Source organism: Dermacentor variabilis, chromosome 2 (assembly GCF_050947875.1).
Source record: "Dermacentor variabilis isolate Ectoservices chromosome 2, ASM5094787v1, whole genome shotgun sequence".
Classification (NCBI taxonomy): Eukaryota; Metazoa; Arthropoda; class Arachnida; order Ixodida; family Ixodidae; genus Dermacentor; species Dermacentor variabilis.
In genome coordinates this window covers 82,130,387-82,152,846 of record NC_134569.1, presented here as the reverse complement: position 1 = coordinate 82,152,846, position 22,460 = coordinate 82,130,387, and the positions used below count along the sequence as shown (strand labels likewise).

The following is a 22,460-nucleotide window of genomic DNA, read 5'->3' as shown; positions in this document are numbered from 1 at the left end:
TTCTCACTAATTAAGCTTCTTTAGCTCTGTGTATCGAACACAGTTCGTCAAACGCTTGATTTATTGGGCGCTTTTCTTGTTGTTGTTGCTGCGAATTTTTTTTTTCTTTTTGCATGGTTTTATGATTTGGTTACCTAATGTTAGTGTACTATGCACAAAAGAAAAGCGCACATGTCACCTTGTTTTCTGACTTCGTTTGTGTCAGCGCTTTCATTCCACGGTGATGTCTGTCGCATTTCTTTTCGGACCTTGTACGGTCTTTATACAGGGTGTTTCACGTAACATGAACCAAGGATTAAAAAAAAAAAAAGTGGTTAACCGCAGCCGCGTGAAATCAACGGCTTATTATTTGTCGTCATGTGGGGCTTCTTAAACTATTTTTTATATTCCGCTTAATTAGTTAATTAACTAAGATGAATATTGCAATTTTCTGAATATTCACTTGAGGTCCAAGTGCGTTTCGTTGCTTGTAGAGGGAATTCAGAAACGACCGATCAATTTTTTTGTGGCAACGTACGTGCTGCGTGGCGATTTTTTTCGGCGTTTAAAGAAAGCCTGCGAAGTATGAAATAAAACCACGTGACTGCGCTCGTGTGCTATCATATAACCGTGCGTCGAGCTTATCGCTTATCAGGTACGAACGGCGCTTTCTTTCCGTTTGCCACCGCCACAGAGTTTCTCACTGTATTACCTAGAGGGAAATATGGCGCTGCTGCGCTGTGGTATGCGCTCGTGTGCCGGTATATTGTGACTTCGGATTGGCATCGTTCTCGAAGAGCCAGGACACCTTCTGCACCGTTCTGTCACCCACAATGCTTTATGTTCTACTAAAACAGCACGTAAAAAGCTGTTTTAGCTTTATTATTACACAAAAACATGTTGTGTTTGATTATGAGAACTTGTTATTGCATGTACAATTGTATGAAACGTAAGAAGTATTATCGGGCCGCTAAAATTGGAGGACAGACCACGAGATTCGCACTCGCTTTGGAACAGTTTGTCGTCTGTTCTTACTTTGCTTCGCCTGGTTGTGCGTTGTAGGTAAGTAAACTTCATTGGAAGATGTAATGTGCGTGAATGAAAAGCTTTTATGAAGATTTTGCTTTAAGGACGCTTTATTTGTGCAACCATATCCACGTTTTAGACGAAGCCTTTTACATTACCAGCCAACACATTCCTCGCAGACACATATACCGTCATTCGCATGACAGCACAGCGCTCCTTAGGAAACTCCCATAGACGGTAGCGCCAGATTTCCCTCTAGGTGTTACGGTGAGAAACTCTATGGTCAGCGCCTAAGGTGCTGACGCTCTGTGACGCCGATGCCTAGAGCTGCGGCCGCTCGCTTCGCCACGGTCCGCGCGCACTGTTCCTTTGCATGAAGCGCGGTTGAGCGCGCTGCAATACGGTAGCTTATAAGCACAGCCGCGTGGTTTTATTTCATATTCTTTATTTCATATTTCAATCCTAATGATGAGGCCAGCATTTGGATTGGTGGGAATTGTTTCTTGCAAACGATAACAGCGTAAGATATTTTTTTGTGAATACGGGCCCTGGCATATATAGCGCAGCAATGGACGCTAGCTGTACTCGAAGTACTAGTGACGTCGCTATACTAGTACGAGCTATACTTATATGTATAGTGACGCTATTGATGCGGCTGTTGTTATTTCATCCTGCCCTTTATAGTTGTTTCATATTTTTTTCTTCATTTGATAGCACATGCGTGCACTAACTGACGTCTCATATATCTGATTCCAATTTTTTCTACATATTTCTTGTTTCCTAGTAAGTAAGTTCAGTAAATTGAGCCATGCTGTTTCTGTCTCTGAACTTCAGTTTAGCTTAACCACCCAGCCCTTTAGTTTAGGAAGTGCACGAGTTTGGACTAATATGGACATCTTTTTCTTTACAGAGAACAAAGGAAAGGGTGAGTGTTTTGGACTTTGACATGCATCGTCTATAGTTAAGCTGTTTCGCTCGCTGTGACGCCTGCTTGTTTAACGTTTCGTGTAGTTGCATAACGCTCAGTGAACAGAGAGTGCTATTTCTGCTCTTCCTGAATAGTTTCCCAATATTGCCGCTTTTTACACACGCTGGAAGCTTGTTAACCCAACGATATTTATTTATGCATCTTGTTTTGGTTCTAGTACATATTGAGGGCAGCATCTCGCGAAGCTTAGTGCGTAGTACCATTTCATTATTGAGTAGCAAATGATGGACCAGAACCTGTAATTAATAGTCGCCCATTATGTGTGCTGCGGCCACTTTCGCTTTTGAAAATATTAATAAAACATCAACGCAGGCTTTTTTAAGCGTGGTAACAGTGTTATATTGCTTAAATATATAAGAAAAGACTACTTTGAAGCCAATCTCTATAGGTGTGTTGTTCGTAAATTAGAAGATGAAGCCCCTCACTACATCTATGCAATATTGCAAAATCATTTATCAAAGACGCTTTGTACGCTCACTAGCCACTGAGGACCATGCTACCATAAGACTACGCTACTGCGACGTACTACGTTTTCTGCACACAGTTTCCTTCCTGTGACAGAGATACTGATGTGATATCTCCTCCTTCGTCACCGCTCAGTGCACGCTCAGATCTACTTGCTTAATTAACTATTTTCGGTTTTTTTGGGCAAATCTTTGTGTCCGCATTTTCCATATTCTTGTAGATGGATTCAGCTATACCTATCTGAGGTTCCAGTTCCAGGTTATTATTTCTCTAGTTATAGCAATATCATTTAGCTAACTTCACCCCTTAGTAAGGGCTTAGGCGTTTTAGTGGACACCGCATTAGTCTTTTAATTTCTTGTGCCTTTTTTAGTTGACTCACGCCCTGGAAAATTGCCCAATATTCGGTGCGTAATGTCATCCATATTCCTGGAACATACGCTTTGTGTAGGCGTACGTTCTCCACGACAGAAACGAAATGACAGAATTATGTTGCCATTCATTATTGTCTACATCCGACATACGGCGGAAACATTGTTTTTGTTTGTCATTTCATTTTGCACTCTGCGCAGGTTCAGTCTTACTGGAGCAGAAAAAACGATAATTAACGTTCTTGTGCGTCGCTGCGGAGTTGCAGACGATTTATGCGCGCGCAGTGAAAAAAAAAAAGACACAGCCACACAAAAAAGGGAGAGGGGTGAGAAACAGACACGTGGCCCGAGCACAGCGCTTGCGTAAAGAGAACAAGTCGCAATAGCGCGCGCGCTCACGCCCACGCACACAGACACGCACAGAGCGGCAGCCTGTGTCCTGGCTAAGAGAAAACGAGGTTTAGGCGAGATGTGCTTAGCGGTGATGCCAGTCTCTCTCTCTCTCTCTCCGACACGAAGGCTCCTGAGCACCTAATATTTGGGGTTTTACGTGCCAAAACCACTTTCTGATTATGAGGCACGCCGTAGTGGAGGACTCCGGAAATTTTGACCACCTGGGGTTCTTTAACGTGCACCTAAATCTAAGCACACGGGTGTTTTCGCATTTCGCCCCCATCGAAATGCGGCCGCCGTGGCCGGGATTCGATCCCGCGACCTCGTGCTCAGCAGCCCAACACCATAGCCACTGAGCAACCACGGCGGGTGGCTCCTGTCTCCCCCGATGGTCATATTGTGTTACAGAGAAGGAGACGCACTCAGGGGGCAGATACGTCCTTCCACCCCTCTTTGGGCCACCCTGCACTTTTGCCTTCCGTGCCGAGGCGGCGCGTAACAGAGCACCGCTGTTTAGACGAGGACAGCGGTGAGCTGCCAGGGACGAGATTGTGTGACACCAGTCGGCAGCGCGCGCTATATACGGTGACAGAAGCGGCCCTTGCTGCGGCTGCTGCTGCTGCCGCCGCCGCCGCTGTTGCCGTGGCAACAGCTGACCGCGGGATATTTGATATAGCCGACAGCGACAGAGTGCCTTGTGACACGGTAGCACTCACGCGCGCCGCGATGGCGGCGATGGCTCTTTAGCGCGGAGCTCTCGGCCAGACGCTACGTCAAGGTGAATGGGGGTAGGAGGCGGCTGTGTATTTGCTGCGCGAGCCGTACCAAGAGTCTTGGGTTGCAACGAGCCGCAGGTCCTGCTTCGTGGTGACAAGCGCTTGTCTTAACACGCCCCCTCCCCGAAAACTCCCGCGTCATATACCTAGCTGAGCAGAAATGCGAAGAAGCGAAAGAAAGGACCCTGTTGATGCACTTAGCTCGTCTGGCTGTCTGCCGCTGATATCAAGACGCGCAGACTTATTTCACCGTTACCGGGGTCGGCTTTCAGTGGGAGCGCCGAATGAAAGGCGCGCGTTGACGAATACGCCTCCCGCATTGTTGGGACTCTACGTTGCGTAAATTTATCCGGAGGATATTGTAACTTAAGTATTTCTCGTTGGCTCTCGTTGCCAAGCTGTTCGATATAGCCTCCGAACCGTACTGTCTGTTAGCAGACGGCACGTGGCTTCAAGAATAGTGCCGTCCGGCTTTGTCCCAACATGCTATTGAAATAACGACGTTGTCTCAACCAAGTGTACCTGCCGGTCGGAAATGTTGCGCTACCTACAAACTTGTAGCGGGCGTATGGTTTACCCCTTTTGTTACGACGTAATTATTTACCTGCGTATTCTTGGGCGCTTCTGAAACGAAGGAAATGGGCCGCAGAAATATTTTGCCAGAAGGTTCGATGAAAAAAAAAGAATGTCAAGCTGGTTCGAAGAAAGTAATTACGTCGGAGCTGGCGCCGCTTACGATTTAATCTACGATTTAAAGACACGCACGAAAAGAACGCATCCCCTGACTGGAAACCATTTTACTTATTCCTTGTGACGTCCAGTCGTACCTCATAACTGCCTACACCGCGTGACTGATCGTGGACTGCCAAGGTTTCTTCGAGAAAGATGAACAGACTGCAGTGTGATAGCCACGGCAGACCGTAATTTACCCGAATCGCCTAATTGAGCACAGAATCTGTAGAAAACATCTTTGAGCAACACTTTCACTCATTTATGAATGTGTGCGTGCTTTCGTGTGTGTGTGTGTGTGTGTGTGTGTGTGTGTGTGTGTGTGTTTGTGTGTGTGTGCGCGTGCGTGCGTGCGTGCGTGCGTTACATTGATTCACTTTTAAACGCAACATTTTATTAGTATTCTAACCAACATAACTTGAACGCATACTTCACTTCATGTATACACATATAATTGTAGCAAATTATTGCCGATGCCCTTGTGTCTGAAGTGAGCTCTAATAATCAGCCACGAAATACTAATCAATTTTTTAAACAATAGACTCTTGTGCTTGCGTGCGTGAGTGCGTGCGTGCGTGCGAATACACTGGTGTATTTTTGTGCGGACGCAAACTCTCGTCGCATGTCATTTTGATATCTTGCCGTGAAATCTAACACCAGAGAACCACACTCCGCCTCTCCTTGCGTTTCTCCTCCCCTGATCCCCCTCTTGTTTTCCCCAAAGGGATCTTGCAAGTTCAGTTCCTCGAACGTCGGTGTATATATATATATATATATGTATATATTTCTTAGCTTACATTGTCTTCTCTGTTTGCAACTTTTTTAGCCTTGCATTTTAGGAGTTGCTGGGAAGCTACAAAAATAGTTCCGAGCGGTGTTTTTTACTTTTGTTTGTTTTCCTTATGATTGCGGAGTTCTGTGCTCCTTCGGTCAAAACAAACGGAAGTTTTCGTCAGCGCTCCCACTTTTCGAATCCCCCGGTTTGATGCACAACACAAGACGTATTGAAGTCCTTCGTCGGCTGGGTTCCGCCATTGCTTCGTCTCCTGTTACTCCAGCCTTCGTGCCTCTTCTTTCTTTCTTCTTCCTCTCCGTCAGCGCTCGAATCGAAAATGTTCGCCGTTGTGTTCTTTAGGTGCCTCATGCCTATCGTTCGGATCTTATTCTTTCTTTTGCATTCCGGTGCGGACTTTCCTAACGTTTTCAATAACAAATCCTTTCCGATCGAACTTTTGTTCCCCGGCACGAAGTCGACGTCGAATCGAGGGCGTCTTCACGTCGAATGTGCTGACCGGGGGATGGTGGCGACCAAACTTGAAGTCTGCTTCCTTCCTTCTTCGTTTGTTCGTTCCTTCGCTTACGTGTTTATGCGTTGCTGGCTCCCTCGGGCGTGGAGATGGAAAGTACCATGGTAGGCTTTGTGACTTTATGCGTTTGGGATCGCTTCTTCTAGATTTTCGAGCCTGTGCCTTCTTTAACGACAAGAAGGCCTATCGGAAAGTATATGGAACGGTGAACAGCCGGACTGCGTCAGTGCAGGACTGTTGCGTGTTGTCGTCCACGTTTGTGCACTCTACCTGTTCTCACTGCTGCTGTTGCTTAGTTGCTGTTGGCGGACGAAGCTTTTCCGTTTTTATACATTTGCTTCGGTGCTTGTCCTGGCTGAGTGCTCTTCTTATTTTTGTTGGTTTTATCTTAGACACAAAAAAGCCGGCGTCATTTTCCAGTTTTTACGTTGTTTCATTTTCTTCCGACAACAACAACAACAACAACAACAACAACAACAACAACAACAATAATAATAATAATAATAATAATAATAATAAGCAATAGCCTGTATCCTCGCATCCAGCGGCAGCAAGCGTCAATATGACTGTCTTGACCATTAAACCTACATGACAGACGTAGAGTTTCAGCATCATTTTCGCCTTTCCAAAAAGTGAGTGCGCTGGCTGTGTGACGAGTTAGTCGAAGACCCTCGACTGCATAGACAGCGTGGTGGGCAAATTACGTAGTGGTGCAAGAGCTGCGTCAATGGCTCCAAATTGCGCCAGGAGCTGGCCTCCCAGTTGAAGAATAAATTTGTGTCATGTCATGTTCAATGCAGGCGCGCGTACTCGATCGGTCTTTCGGTGAGCCTTTGCGCAGAAGCCGTGACTCTTGCACTGTGTTGCATCCTAGGTTAATAAACGCGCGTTTGTTGACGATCTGTCTGTGGTACCTTCTCTGTGCCGTATCGATGAACCTGACTAGCTCGTTCGTCGCGGCGTGGAAGAGCGTTACGCCATTTCCTGACCGCGCTTGCAGGGTAAACGTCGCGAAAACCCGTCTCCACAAGATATCGACTATGTAAGTTACAATTTGTATGGTATGTGGGAAACACCCGTGGCTTTGACCCTGCGCCAAGAGTGCTTGATGCTGCGCCAAATCGCCTTTTTGCTTGCACCAGGACCTGGGCCGAAAGGTGAAATGGCTGTTCCAGCACTGAATTATGCATTCCGAGCATAGATTGATGTGACTGGGCTGCGGAGGAAGAATTCGTGCGATCGCTTAGACTCGCTCTGGCTTCAAGCGCTGTGTGTTCATCGCGCCCTATAGCGCCAGGCCAGGTCCGGCGGCGTCATCGGAGTACTGGGTCACCTGCAAGGACATGGGGTTCAACCCGGACCAACCAGCCTGGGAAGGCGAAGTGGTCACATCATACAGGAAGACTCAGAGTGCACTCCAGGCTGCCTTCCGGGGCAACAGGCATGCCGAAGGCAGTTGTCGTACTTACGCGGTGCCGCAGAGAGGCGAAGGAAGTTACTTGGTCAGCACGGACCGCCTCGGCCGTCCGAGCGTCCGCCTCTCCAGGCGGCAAGTGATTTGGCTCACGTACTGCGTGAGCGAAAGCGCAGACGTGTGGCTGTTGAAGGAGATGACCGGCGAGTTGTTTCCTCTGTCGGAGCACGCCGTCACCGACCGGAGGAACTGCGCCCGTGTGGTCGTGAGGGACGAGCTGCTGGCGCAACCTCCACTCGGTGGCCCCGGGATGACAGTGCAAATTGACGAGTGCCTTTTTCGCGGCAAGCGAAAGTGTAGTCGAGGCCGCCTGATGACGGGCAACAACGTTCCGCCGAGGCGCCAAAATTACGGCGGTGTTGCAGATCGTAGACCGGGATTCTTTGGCATGGTCTGCGCGACCACGCGGGAGCTGCGACTTTTCAATGTCAACCAACGAGACGCGGCGACGCTATATAGGCCCCAACAATGTTCAACCGCAGACCAATATTCACAGTGACGAATGGGACGCATACAACCGTATCCCACATTTATTAGGTGCTAACGGGGCAACCCTCAATCTGCATTGAGATACAGTCAACCACAGCGTGAACTTTGTGGACGCTATCAGGGGCGCTCACACTCAATAAATAAAAAGTTGTTGTCAAAAAGTGAAGCGCCACCTCGTCAGCGACGGGTACAGGGTAACTGCACCGCTACTGGAGTCCCACCTTAGGTGGATGTGGTGGCAGTCAATTAACGGCCACGTGCGCTGTAAAGACCCTTCCTTGCGTTTGTTAGAAACCATGAATCGCTCGGGGCTATACACTATGAAGACTCTTCCCTGTGGTTGTTAGAAGCCATCGCTCGGTGCTACCCAGCATAAAGGTGCACAGCAAAGTGAAAGAAAATAAAGCGTAGTTTTCTGACGCTTTGCTTGTATGAGTGTTATCAGGCATTTCTGCGTGCTTGCACAGTAAGCGCGGGGCAAACCACTTTCGCGTTAGCTGACTATCGCTTCATCTCGCAGCCTTACTTTAACGCGAGCAATGAGCGATCTGTTGAAAGCCCAGTGTGAAAACCAGGCGCACAGCAATCTGTGCTCGGAAATGTAAGCGCAAGCACATAGCGAGCCGCGCCAATCCAGTCCAAAGAAAAGAGGAGGGGGAGCGTCCTCTTGTGTTAAAACGCGAAGCTTAATAAATTACAAATTAGTCTAATACACGTTCAGTGTACCTCTTGTAAACATTAATGTGCTTATAAACCACATTAAAGTGACTGATAAGATTGTGCTAAATGCATTTATTTTATAAATTGTGCATGTAATGCACTCGTCTGAACGACAAGTGAAAGGAGGCACCGACCATGCACCGACGGTATGATCTCGTGCGCCCCAGTTTGTCGAACACCCATAAGGCAACGTCCAAGGGATTATAGCCACACAGAGTGAATCTAGATAGACCAGTGAAACTGGAGGCGTGCCGAGAGACAAACTTTGTGTTGTTACCATTAGCTCTTTCATCTCGGGGCGTCGCCAGAGCTCGTGAAGATCCCTAGTTTCGCCAGACATGGCGCATCCTGCAGAGCACCCCTGTTTCACTTTACTTTACTGTTGCCCCATTGACGCACGAAAGTCTCTGCTTTCTCTACCTTGCCTCTAAGTTTGCCCGACTGTATGTATCAATCGAATTTTTGTTCCCTTCCCGATAGCGTGGCAAGGGAAGAAGAATTGATGACCGCCTGTCAGCCTCTAGAATCTGTTCAGGAGCGTGTTTATCTAGGTCAATTATTCACAGGAGACCCCGATCATGAGAAGGAAATTTGCAGAAGAATAAAAATTGGCTCTAGTGCATACGGCAGTCATTGCCAAATCCTGACTGTGAGCTTACCACTGTCGGTGAAAAAAAAAGTGTAAGATTGTTGCATTCTATCGGTACTAAAATATGGAGCAGGAACTTGGAGGTTAACAAAGAAGCTCGAGAAAAAGTTAAGGACCGCACAAATAGCGATGGAACGAAAAATGTTAGTCGTAACGTTAAGAGACAGGAAGATAGTAGTGTGGATTAGAGAGCAAAAGGGTATAGTCGACTAGTCGACATTAAGAGAAGAAAATGGAGTTGGGCAGGCCGTGCAATATAGGGTAGATAACCAGTGTACCATTAGAGTTACGGAATGGGTGCCAAGGGAAGGGGAACGCAATCGAAGACGGCAGAAAATTAGGTAGGGTGACGAAATTAGCAAATTTGCAGGCGCAAGTTGGAGTCAGCTAGCACAAGATTGGGGTAATTGGAGATCGCAGAGAGAGGCCTTCGTCCTACAGTGCAGATAAAAAAGAAGAAAAGGGCGGATGGTGACGATGATGATGATGAAGATGACAATGATAATGTCTCAGTTGCAGCAGCGCGAATAGCTTGATGTGACAGATTGTCGAAATGTCCCGATTTCAGCTCCCCAAATCGCTTTAATGCGCCAGGGTTGTTCTCTGTAGTAATCAAAGGAAAAATGAACAAACATTTCTCTGCAAGCCAATATATGGACGATAGCATGTCGGAAACGACACGTTGTATCTCCTAATGGTGATTGCGGGCGGTGCCAAAAATAAGTACAACGTGCAAGTGCAAAATGGTGCGCGAGCCTCATTGTTATGACCCGCACGCCTGTGGCGGTGGGGCGTGCCGTGATTCCTTGCCGAGAGTTCGCTCCAGTCATTAGCATAACAGCGATACGCGCGCGCGCGATTTGGTTGTGTACAAGCGAACGCGTTGTTTGTTTCCGGCCGGTGGCGTCTAAGGGGCGCCGGTGGAGGAGCTGAGTCGCATGGCGTGTTCGTGTCTGTCTGTCAAAAATAGCCACGCTAAATGGCGGAAACGCCGCCGGGAAATTACCACGCCGCCGCGTCTGTGGCGTAAAATGGCTCCGCAAAACTCGGTCTTCCTTCGTGCCGACGCCGCTCCGCATGGCCTGATCTTGTAGAGCCACTTCCCTCACGCTTCCGCCATACAGCGCGCATTACATCCCCGACGTATCGCTCTGTTTCGATTCCTCGCCGCCGAGATACTCGCTTCCTCAGCACCCTCCCCCCTCTCTCTCACATGCCCTCTAGAAAAGGCCCGAGTTCAAACGCACCCTCACTGGGAATCTGATCGAAACTGAAATTAAATTTATCATCGCCAGAGCGCAAACTGACGGGCTCCCAACTATAGGGGCTGCAAGGAGAAAGTGTGTGAGGCCGAGGAAGAGAGAGCTGATGCTGCGGCGAGCGGCGTGCTCATCCAAGGCTCATCGCGGTACGGAGGACGATCACGAGGGTTGGGAAAGGGTGGTGACGGGGCGAAGTTCGAGGAGGAAGACCTTGCGCAGGCCAAATGAAACGGGGCACAAGCGTGACGAAGCGCCATTACCTGAGAGTGCCCCCGCGTGGTGACGGGCAGCGCGGATTGTGTGGCAGCAATGTGCAGGCGAGGGGTTGCTGTTGCAGGGGACGGATGGCGGCTATAGGTTTTTGCGAAGGATTGCGTTCACTGCCTTCGATACAGCAAACAGCTGTTCCAACTTGGCAATTGTGTGTGTTTGTGTGTTGGGGGGGAGGGGTGTAGGGTAGCGGATATAGGTGATGGGATACTAGTGGCTAATGCTACAGAGACACGGAGAAAAGGGGAAGAAAATAATATGAAAAAAAGGTAGAATGGATGACGTAAAATGCGGCCTTTTGCTCTCCAGCCGTTGATTGCCTACGGAAAGAGGCTTCGCACTTATTGAGGGAGGAAAGACGGAACTGCGAAGAAGGAATTCGAAGCAACGGAAAAGAGAGGAAAAAATCAACCCACTTTGCGGAGAGCACAGTGTCTCCTCCGGTATGCGGGGAGGGCAGCACGCTGAGAAAGGGTGAAGAAGTGGAGAGGGCTCGAACATCGCGAGGAAGGGTCGTCCGGAGGAACGGGAAAGCGCAAGGGCGCGTGGGATGGGGCTCCCTGGCTGCCGGCTGCAGCGGCGGCGCTGGCGAGGGAAGCATTCCCGCACACACACCGCATCAATGCGACACGCAGGCGCAGAGAGCCTCGGCCGTCCGCTGCGTTCGACGGCGCTCCCGCGCGCCTCGGCTTCATCCGGGAAGCAGCATCGTCATCGCGGGAGGACGGCCGCACTGTGTGTGCGTGCTTTTGTCTCTCCCTCTCTTTCATTCTCTCCCTCTCTAATTCATGGCCCGCCATCCCGCGCTGCAGTTTCTCGAGAGCTCCTGACCGTGGCGGTGGTCGAATTGGAGCGCCGTTTTCGGAAGAGGGGCTCGAGCGGCAGTGATCTCTTCGGGAAGTAGTCGGTAGCTTTGATCACTCTTTGCACTGACATCGACGCCGGCTGAAGCACTCCTGAAAGTGGGCCGCCGGACCAGTCGATTCTTCTCCCTTTCCGGTCGCTAGCTGCGACAGATGAACGTGACTGTCGTGCAATTTCGCGCGCGTCAACGGTCGTCGGCGAATTTTTCACGGCCTGGGTTCTCGCGTCGTCGTACAATGTGCTCCGCCGAGGGCGAAACTGGTTGAGGAGACTGTGTTGGTGCAAAGACTGCCGTTGCCTCGCGTCGTCGTCAACATGTAGACCCCTGCATCTGCCTGGTGCGGGCTGCGCCGCTGTCACAGACTTTTCAGCTGTTTCGAAGCACGCAGCGTTGGACGTGGCATGAAAGGGTGCTGAGGTGAGCTATCTCGTTACAGACTGCGGAACTTGTGGGAAGGGCGGCCTTTGCTATCTCCTTTAATAGCACTGTGAATTAACCGATTGTAATATTTTCTTGTAGCGCGTGACTTCTTTTATTGTCCCTTTTAATCAGCTCTAATTTGGCTACACACGTCCTTCGGACTAATTGCAGCGGCGAAAGCAACTTTGATATAGCATTTATAAAATTATGTTCAGATATTTCCGTTTTTCACGATTTTTTGACACTTAATCGAGGAGTAGCAAATTTTATTTCATTTCCTTTAGAATTTCCACACTGTAGAACCGCAACATGCGTCGCGTTACAGTTGTGTAGAAAGCGCTTCTGTTGCGTAAAGCTTGGCGTCAAGCATTAACGCTCGCACTTTACTAACTTTGCGTGTTTGCGACAGGTATGAATGATGTCATCTAAGAAACGCATTTCTACGTTTGCTACGTACAATTACCTACGCTTGTGATCAACCAACAGACATATTAACTACATTAACTAATCTCTAGGTACCATAACATGTTGCGTGTATTTAAAGAACTAATCGTTAAAAATCTAAGCAAGATTGTAGGTGCTTCTTTTTTATCGACCATACGCATTAATATAACTGCCACTTTTGCGAAAATGTCAACTCAGGTAGAAAAAAAAAGGGGAAAAGTGGGGCGAGGGATTGCGGAGTTACGTTGTGAGAAAGCCTTCTATCTTAATAGGCAGTAAACGCTACAGTCGTACTACTGATCTTTCATGACCGTGCTTGATAACAACCGCCTTGTTTTTCTCTCCAATTGTGTGCGACATTAAAATTGAGAGCCACCCTTCCAGGTTTAACATGTAACGCTCGCGTTGCCAAGCAGTTCTCCTGCGACCTGGACAAGTCGCGCGACACGAGCGATTGCGGCGCTTATGGTCGAGAAAATGAACAGAACCGCGAGGACTACGCACTGAATGAAGAGCAAGCGTGATGCGCCCTTCTGCATTAGCAACTCTCCCGTGCGACATTTCTCGTGGTAAGCATGGATTTAAATGGTGGTTATAGAGCACGGATGTTGAAGGCTTGCAGTTGCGGTTCTAGCTTGTATACTTTCGCGTTTTGTTAGCGATTGGAGTGTTCCCCAACGTGTTACAATTAACTTGGGTTCGAGATGTAGTGTCGCAGTGCATTCGCATACAAAGCTCGAGGTGTCACAGCGACATTCGCGGTTAAATTTCTCTTTGTGCTTCTCGATTATGCGGATTCCGCAGGCGTACTTCACTTTAAACACTTCACTGGGGCCTCGCTACCTTACGTAGCGTGATTTCTTCTCTAAACTTGTATCTCTGACAGTTTTTATTCATCTGCTTTTCAGTTAGTTATGTCGACAGTAAACGACGGGTTCTTTCCTTAGTGACTCGTTTCTTTAGAATTCGTTCCCACGAGTCGACAATGACGTTGTTGTTATTATTTGTTAGCCGTTCCGTAGGACGTCTATTTGTAAACCGATGTAGGCCTTATTCGTTGGTACTGTCGAACGAGCCCGATAAATATCATAACATGCAAATTAGTGAGAGACAAAAATAGCGCGGAAGAAGATAATAAGAAGTGCGGCGTGTAGACCGTCTTCGTGTCACGCCCGTGTCGTTTTCACTTACGAAAGTTCGTGCCCATTAGCTTTTGCGGAAACGGCACGTGGTGGTGCGGCATAGTGGGCATTAAATGCACTAAGTTCAGCTATGCAATAATGAAACATTACTTTGTTCAGCCAGCTTGCGCTAATATGTATTGGTGGTGATTTACACGAAACATTTCATCGTCCGCATACCTACAGTCGGATACAACTTTAGAAAAAAGGGGGCGTTTACTCCTCCTACGCGGATGCACGCGAGCATCCACCAATGGGCGCGCACTCTGGACTGACGTCATGAGCCGGACGGCCGGCGACCCCGCCGACGAATAAGATGGCCGCCCGCGCTTCGAACTGGGCCAAGTCGCGTCAGCTGTGTGCTTCGGCGATAAATGCCATAAGTACTTTCTTCAATAGCAACTGATTCATTTTAAACTTGGAAAACGAGCAGTAGATACGCCATGTACATGCGAACAAGCGCAGAAGCCATGCAGAGCTGCTCTTTCTACTTTTGTCACTTGCAGTGAAGCTAAGGAGCAGACGACGGGCAGCGTTCTAGAAGTCACGGGGTTATTTTTCTGTCGCTATCCGGCATGTGCTGTAGCACATGTGAGCTCTACTAAACCAGTCATCAAAATACGAAAGTCTTTATTTATACCGAGACTTGCGCGTTTCAGGAGCACGATTTTTCGAGCGGGACTATTTTAGTCGCGGAGGCAATCGGCTGTCGCGCTTCGGTCATCTGGGCGGGGCCTCCCCTTTTTTCTAAAGTTGTATCCGACTATAGAGAAAATCCGCACGCCTTTCTGTAATCTTATCCTCTTCTATTTCGTTTCCACGCTCGTCTCAACTTTGTAGCTGCGCTTACAAAGCTCCGCGTAGATTGACACAGCTAACACAATTAGGCAGAAAAAATATTCCTGCAATCTTTGTTTCCTCTGTGAATTATTCGGAAAAGGATAAACTAATGTTTACCTCCCTTAGTTCTCTGTATGTTATGTTAGATTATGATTAGACGTCTCTTCTATTAGATTTTGTACATTGACCTGCTTTTCTTGATCAAAGCTGAAGGCGCTAAATGCTGTAAGCAAATCCGCGACTTGATTCTGAATGCATCTCCTTTTTATTCAATAGCGAAATAGCAAAACTACTATTGCAGGAATAAGCTTGTTTCTTGCGCTCAATATATGCGTGCTCCACCTTAGCTTTATGTGTGCTTTTATCACTACTGGCGAAGTACTTGAATGAGTCTCATAGGCTGGGGAAGCCGTGGCACGAAAAAGTCTTCTTTTTTATCTCTGCATCGTCAGCAGTCACTTGCATCACTTCAAAGGTTCTCGAGACAAAAAACAAAAAAAACACTTATCCTCCCATGAGTGCCTGTGGCCTCAAGATAAATGGTAAATGCCTCATTGGTAAACACTGTCACGGCTCACACTTCCTTTAGTTGGTGAGTAAAAGTCCACTCCGGGGCATTGCGCTCGTAAAGTTTTGAACTGGGAGTCGAGTCGTAGCGAGAAAGCTGCTTACCTCCCTATACCTATCGCGTGCTTCTACTCCGCTTAGCTTTCTGGCATCAAGGCAAGTGGTTTTATACAAGAAATTGAAAAAAAAGAACCAAAAAAGCAGACAACATGGAGGGAGGCCTGTGCCCACTGGGTGGAAGAAAGCAGCGGTAGCATTGGGGGGGGGGGGGGGGGGGGGAGTTTTCCTGTGGGAAGGCGACCGGCTGCATTGGCATAAAGCCTTCAGAAAGTGGGCGCAAATATAGAGCAGCTCTCGTGCGGTGAAATTAGTGGGTGAAGCGACACGTGCACCACTGTTTTTGCAACATTTCTTTAAGCAGCATTATTTATGTAGGACAGGAGAATCCTGCTATGACGTTTTGCTCTAAAATGAGGTGTGCGTTGGTGCGCGTGTGCGTGCGGGCGCGTGCATAGCACAAGTGTACCAGACTAAGCCTGTCGTCTCCAGATTTCCTTGCTTAACGCGTTTCTTCTACTTCTTGGTCCTTCCGTTCTGTTTCAAACACAGCGCTTCCGTAGAGTCTCAGGCGAAGTCTAAGAACAATAAGAGAACAGTGCGACAAATTTTGTAGCCGAGAGTTTATTTCTTCAGATGTATCCGTTCTACGTTCCCTCTTCTCTCCTAATTCACGTTTCCCTCTGTTTTTCTATTTGCTTTGAGGCTGTGCGACTACTCTTTCATGTGCGACCATACTCCGGGGATCGAGACGTTCTCAGGTCTTTTTTGGCGTCCCTCTTCTTCAGAGAAAGATCAACGGTGTTGGATCACGATGATTGAAAATCTATAGCATCACCGGAAAAGCTGCGTGCGGAAAAGTGGCATCGCTGTCGGAGTGCTCAGCCTTCTCCAGCCATCCGCGTCCCATTTTATTTTAGACGTTAGTTTTTTACTATTTATTACTTTCTTCGCCTTACCTCTCGCGATTTCTCCATCTTTCCCTGCGCCGAAAATTGGTATCGCTGAAAAGCAAAGAGAAAATGAAGGAAAGCGAAGTAGGAAAGGAACCGTAAATATGCTGCCACGAAAATAATATTCGCTGCTCCAGTTCACGGGTTCGCCGTTCTTCTTTCGCTTCTTATTTTTGCTTCTTGCTTTTTTTTTCTTCTTTAATGCTTCCTCCACGAAAATGCCTGTCGTGCGCATTGAGTCTAGGCCCGGTCGAATCGAATGCGGCCTGAACTTGTCTATTATCCCTTCTTTTCCGTTACTTCACCTCTCCGATCTCTGTAATACGAGTTTGATGAAATCGCGTGTTCCTGATTGGCTGATTGGCACCCAGAAGGGCTCTCCTCCTTTGCCGAGAATCGCGAAATCCAGCAACGCAAGCTGTCTGCTTAGCAACAAGGTTTTTGTCTGCTCTCGTGAAACTGGGGCCGTTTCCTTCAGAAACGCCGAAAACAATCACCCGCTTCAAGAGGAAAGCATCTCTAAACAAATGACGCGCAGAGGCTGAAACACGGGGCGAGAGTAAAACCCGACGCCCGACAGAACTACCAGAAAGCATTGTATATGTCGTAGGCCGTCGGATGTATCTACAGTGGACTTTGTGCGAGAACAGCTTCGAAAATATATATTTTTGGGCAAGATTTCCGAAACCAGAAAGAGACTTGCGCGTGCAATTTTTTATCCGGTATTCATTTTGCGCCTCCTTGCAGCTATATATCATCACGTGGTCGCGATGTCACGCGAATCAGCGAGACTCCAATTTGTCTCCTAATTTGTCGTGCGGTATCAACTTGATTTCGGTGATATTAGAGTTTCTTTCTTATCATTAATGGTACAAATGACGTCTTTACTCACTCACTCACTCATCATTAATGGCAACTTGATATGGTGCTGCATGCTGCTTTCAGTAGAAACAAGGGCTCGATTGGTGTGGTGCAAATGGAGTTTAAAGCAGTTCCTGTGTGTGCTGGTAAGTTGAGCGCTTTCGAGACTCAATTGAGCCTCCTCTACCAGGCCAGGCGTGTGGCGGTGGCCACTGGAGTCCTGGACTGAGGACCGAACATCCGGCTCCCTTAACTTTATTTTTCCTGAATAAAGTTCTCTCTCTCTCTCTCTCTCTCTCTCTCTCTCTCTCTCTCTTTGTTGGTTACCTCATAAGTAGTTCGAAGTTAACACGCGACATAGCTCTTCTTTTAATGATATTAAGTTAAGAGGCTGATGCCTTCATTGGCGCTGGTATAAACTTGCCGCAGAGCAAACAAAATAATTATAACTCCAAAAATGAAGAAAAAAGATAGATTTAGAGGCACCGACTAGCACGCATTTCACTAACTTATGTACCCAGATCTGATTGCCGAGTAAGCGGTCACTGTCGCAGGAAACGTTGCGAGAGAAACATACGGTCGTCAGGTAACAATATAACATGGGAACGAATCCAGTCGTGTAGTCCGGATTTACTTGGATGGCGAAAAGTTACGCATGCTCATCTGAGTCTGTGATGCCAATTCCGTGCAATTTGCTGCAAGTCGATGGGCTGTCACTTTATTGCCTCATAGCATTTTTTGCGTAAGTGAGTATGTTACAACACTGGAAGGTTATATATATACTGCGCTTTCTGTTTGTATGGCGGAATCTCTAGAAATTTCATTATTCTGCCAACTTCAAAAATAGCCTTAGTCATGTCATGAAATTCTAATCTCGATTTTGAGCTTTTAAGCCTAACGCGGACCCAATTTTTAGCGCAGTAATGAATTCCTTCCCCAGGGACGCATTTTGTGTCTTCTTCTCCTCTTCATCCAGCCGGAACTCTTTTGATATTTTGGAAGGAAATCTGAAACTCTTCCAGTTTCAACCCGCCATATTCTCTGGCTATCACTACTCTCCCCCCTCCCCCCCCCCCCCCCCCCCCCCCCGACACCCCTCCGTCTCCCATCTTCTTTCGCCCGCTTGTTCCTAAATTATCGCGGTTCCAATAAAGCCCTGTGGTCTGGGACATGCTACCGTGCTTCGGAATTTGCGAAGCACTGCTTTTCTGTAACAAATTTCTTTTACTTAACAATCTTGACTTCTTTTTCCACTGCTGCTTTGGTCTCTTCGTCTCGATAACACTTTTTAGTTAATGTGATTTCTTTCCGTTATATTTAGGCTTCGATCAATGCTGGGAATATGCTATCTTATAAATGTATTTTTTTGTGCTGTAAATTTTGTTCTTCTACATCGTTCTTTTGCAGATCGATTGATTTTATAATTACACCTTTATTTTCTATTAACGTGCAAGCTTGGACAGGAATGAAAGACTATAACCCAGTTTAGTTTCTTCAGTATAGTTGATGTCTCCCTGTTAAGGCGCAACCCGTTTTATTGTTACTCTTTACTTCTTAATATTTTTTATCGTAAATATATTTAATAAATGCTCTCAGAGTACGCTGGTAGAACAAGTAATTGCGGACTCATCGTTAAAAGTGGTTAGCGGCGATGTTATTTACACTTTCTGTATATCGCGCTTCTAGAATCTTCTAGGGTAGTATCTTCTTTTACAACCCTTATTGGAAAGAAGGAAAAGTAAAGCTCCTCCATATAAAAACTCACAGTAGCAAGTTCGGGCCTGTTTTTTTCATGGTGCCGCTGACACGCGTGCTCATGCTCGTCAATCGACGTTTCGTGTGCACGTCGATGGAGTTGCGCTAGGATGCAATGCGCGTTTACTACACGCACCGGTGAATCCTCTGCGTTTGCTGCGGGGGCAGTATTGCAGCACCACTTTTTATACACTGGGCGTCTGACGGATGTGGCCTCCGACGTTTGGGTGCTAACGCTTGTGCATTTTTCTGGCGTTTTTCTTGTTCCTGTCTTTTTTTCTCGTTTATTGTATCGTAAATGTTTCAGACAAGATGGCATGAACCTTCGTATAAGTATAACCTTCTGAGCTAAATCTTTTTTTTTTCGCAATTGCACATGTCGCAGGCACATATGACACATAAGAGGCTTCAGACAAGGCGCTTCATCAACCAGTGCAAGCACCAAGTATTAAGTGCAAGTAAAAGGCACACAAAGGAAGAAAGTTGAACCGCGTTAGATGTGCTTTGCAGGCTTCGAAATAAGATAGCGCTTTGCTTTATTTAGCTTTGGTGTAGCGTTTTATGCCGCGGACATTGCAACTGCAACTGAAACTATCCCGCAGCATATAGGAAACAATCAGTACTCCGCGTGTCCAGGTCTCTCTCGCACGTACCGACCAAGCAAAATACTGCTTAGCTTCGGTGATCTGACAAGAACCGGCGTATTCCGTATGATAAGCCCGATAGCGACACGCGCGGGAATCCCTGTTGCGAAATAGTTGGGTAGCTAAGTAAACGCTGTATAAGACGGTGACGGAACGCATACAATACGCGATGGATGACGTAATCGCTCAGTTCAAGCTGCCTCCTTCAAGTCCAAGCTCGCTTGGGCTCCTGCGAAGCGTGCTTCCCTGCAGCGATTGTCAAATTGAGGAAAAGCATTTTTGTTTTGTGTAGGGAATTCAAAGGACGAATGCGTACCGTGCACACACGTCCCTACAGCTAATTGCGTTTCGCTATAGCAATAATTCTGGGATCCTAAAGTTTCCATTTTTCTATTTTTAATATTTCGCCCAGCATTGGCCTGATCGCTCTTTTGGTGGGATAATTTGGCGCTGAATGTAAATGAATCTTCCATTGTAAGCTCGATTTGCCCTTGTGTATCGTGCTTTTGGCGTGATGCCAATTAAAGAGACAGGAAAAGAAAATACTGTCTCGTTATAGCACTCGAACAGCTTGCGTGCTGTCGCAAACGGGCAGAAGTCACCGGATAATTCTTAAACGAACGTCTTTTCGCCCGAAGAACAGTCGGCGCTTGCCTCACTTATGCTTACTAATTTTTTGGTCTTTGCCGCTAACGATTCTACGGTGCGCCCTGCCAGGGTATTTCGAAAACCCGGTTTAATTAAATGGACCCAGAGAGCGGAGGTAGAAGGAAAGTGAACTCTCGTTTTCGGCCAGCGCTTCACCGAGGCACTCTTCCTAACCCAAGCGACACTTCGCCGTCATCGCCGATGCTTCCCGCCGCTTCCAATAATATCTGGAATCCCGCCTGCGCATGGGGAGCCGCCATTTAAAACGAAACTAAGCTAAAGTTTAATTCAAACACTTGTATTCTGCATTTAAATTGAGCAAAGGCAAAGCGAGCGCGTTCGCGCGCACTCGCTTCGTGAAGAGCTTTGCTGCTCGCAGCTGAAGAGACCGCTGGGCTCCTCGTCTCATTTGTAGCTCGTCTTTCTCCTTCTCTTTCCCTCTCTCGTAAGTCGAACCGGCTTCGCTAGCTGCTTCCGTCGCGTCTCCCGCTTCAGCTTTGGCACTTGGCTATTGCCGCAGCAGTGCGCGCGCTAAAAAGCCTTCGGGCGGGCGTTAATTATGCGCGCCTGTGATTGACGGCTTCTGTTTTTCACGTTCTTAGCTGCAAAGCCGCTACTTTTTCTTTGGTCTTCACTTCATTTTCTTTCTCGGTCCTTCTTCTGTTTCGCTTACTGTTCGCTGTTCTTTTCGTCACTTTCGACGTGTTTTTCTTTTTTCTTTTTTGCTGACGTTGCTTTTCTTTTCTTGCTGCTGATCTTTGGTCTGTTTCCTGTCGTTTCAGCTCGTGCTCTTTCGATGCTGCAGAGTTTTAAGCTCCATTTCTCTTGTTACCCTGCCTGCTGCCAACCATCGACATCCGCGTTTCTAATTGGGCGGGTGTCTTCTGTGCTGTCCTGTTTCTTTGCAGCCGATTCAGCGGTGTCCGCAGTCCTTCTCCGTCCCTTCCCCTAAGTTTTCTTTTTTCTTTCTTTCTTTCTTTCTATCTTTCTTGAAGTTTCCGCGCCAGTTATTTCGGCTTCAGGTCATTAAATCTACGCTCCTTTATAAGAACGCACAGTTATCTATCGCCCGCTTTGCTTTCTTCGATAATCGTGGTTTATTTTTCTTTTAAATACAATTCCTGTTGTGCCAGTCTCTACTCTCTTGTTTCTGGCTTCCGGCTGACTGTTTTTTTTTTTTTTCGGGGGTCGCCAAAATATTCTCCAAGCTTTTAAGCCACATTCTCCCTTTCTTTCTTGCATTAAGGCCTTGCTCTATCTTGTGTTTTAAAGTATTTGCAAGAGTTGCTGCTCGCAGAGCTTCGCGTGTTCTTTTGGGCTATGTTTTACTTTCTTTCGAGCCCTTGACGGCGTTGACGCCGTTCTGCAGCAGCCTGTGATAATTACTTTGAGCCTTAGCGTGGTCCGTTGAGATTCACTCCCTGAGACGTTCTTTTACTGCCTTCAACTCGAGCATCTTGTACTAATGCAGTTAGACTTTGTGTGGAACTTCTATTCTGCAAGGCTCTGTCGGTTGCGCTCTGTTTTTTGCTCTTTGTACTGGCGAGGTTTTCTTTTCCTTATTGATGTTTTAGAGCGCTATCTGCATATATTTTACTTGATTTCATATTTCACCGTTTATGTTATTTTTACTATGACGCAGACAGTAAAGCCACTCGCATTCCTGAGAACATATTTCTATACCTCGTTGGGGCTCCGCTTCAATTTGTTTTCGCTTTAGCGGCCTTCTTGTGAGCATAATCGAGTAATAATGCATTCAGAAATGCTGTCGCATCTCGTGTTCATCATCTTCGCTCAGCTAATTTTCGTCGTTGCCTTTCTTTTGTTTTTTTTTACACGCTGCCTAACATCAAACTGCACTTCTGATTATCCTCTTATTACCTCAAGGCTAATGAAACTTCTTTGTTTCATATTGGGTCGTTGAGTGCAATAAGGGCAGGTCGAAACCACGTGAACAGGATATCCTTTTATTCTGTCCTTATTCCGCTCAGCGACGCAGCTTGATGCGCCACCTAGCCCAACAGTCAACGAGTTTGTTTGTTTCAATTTTTATTTTCCTTCAAGCAGTGGGGAAGGAGAGGTGAGGATAGGGGATTTGCATCATTTGTCGCCAGTTATAAAAGTTTCATTTGGGGCCTTCTTGCTACTGTGTTTAAAGATTTATTCGCTGTTCATAGCGCTGTTCGAAGATTTACTGTCTAGCGTTCTCAATAGCAAAACACGTGTAAATTAAACATATCCGTAACATCCTTTTCTTATTTCTGCGGCGCGAACTTTCTTTTTCGCGAGGACAAACTAGTTCAGCTAGAAAGTAAGAAGCAGGCAATA

The 22,460-nt window shown here is 47.1% G+C and overlaps 1 protein-coding gene across 1 annotated transcript in view; it reads left to right on the top strand.

Moving 5' to 3' along the window:
• The window catches only part of LOC142572164 (uncharacterized), a 233,750-nt gene that overhangs the window by 108,804 nt on the left and 102,486 nt on the right, over positions 1-22,460 (top strand). The window contains exon 4 of the mRNA XM_075681087.1: positions 1,916-1,930. Within this exon, the coding sequence (XP_075537202.1) occupies positions 1,916-1,930 (15 nt within the window). The remainder of the gene's footprint in view (positions 1-1,915; positions 1,931-22,460) is intronic.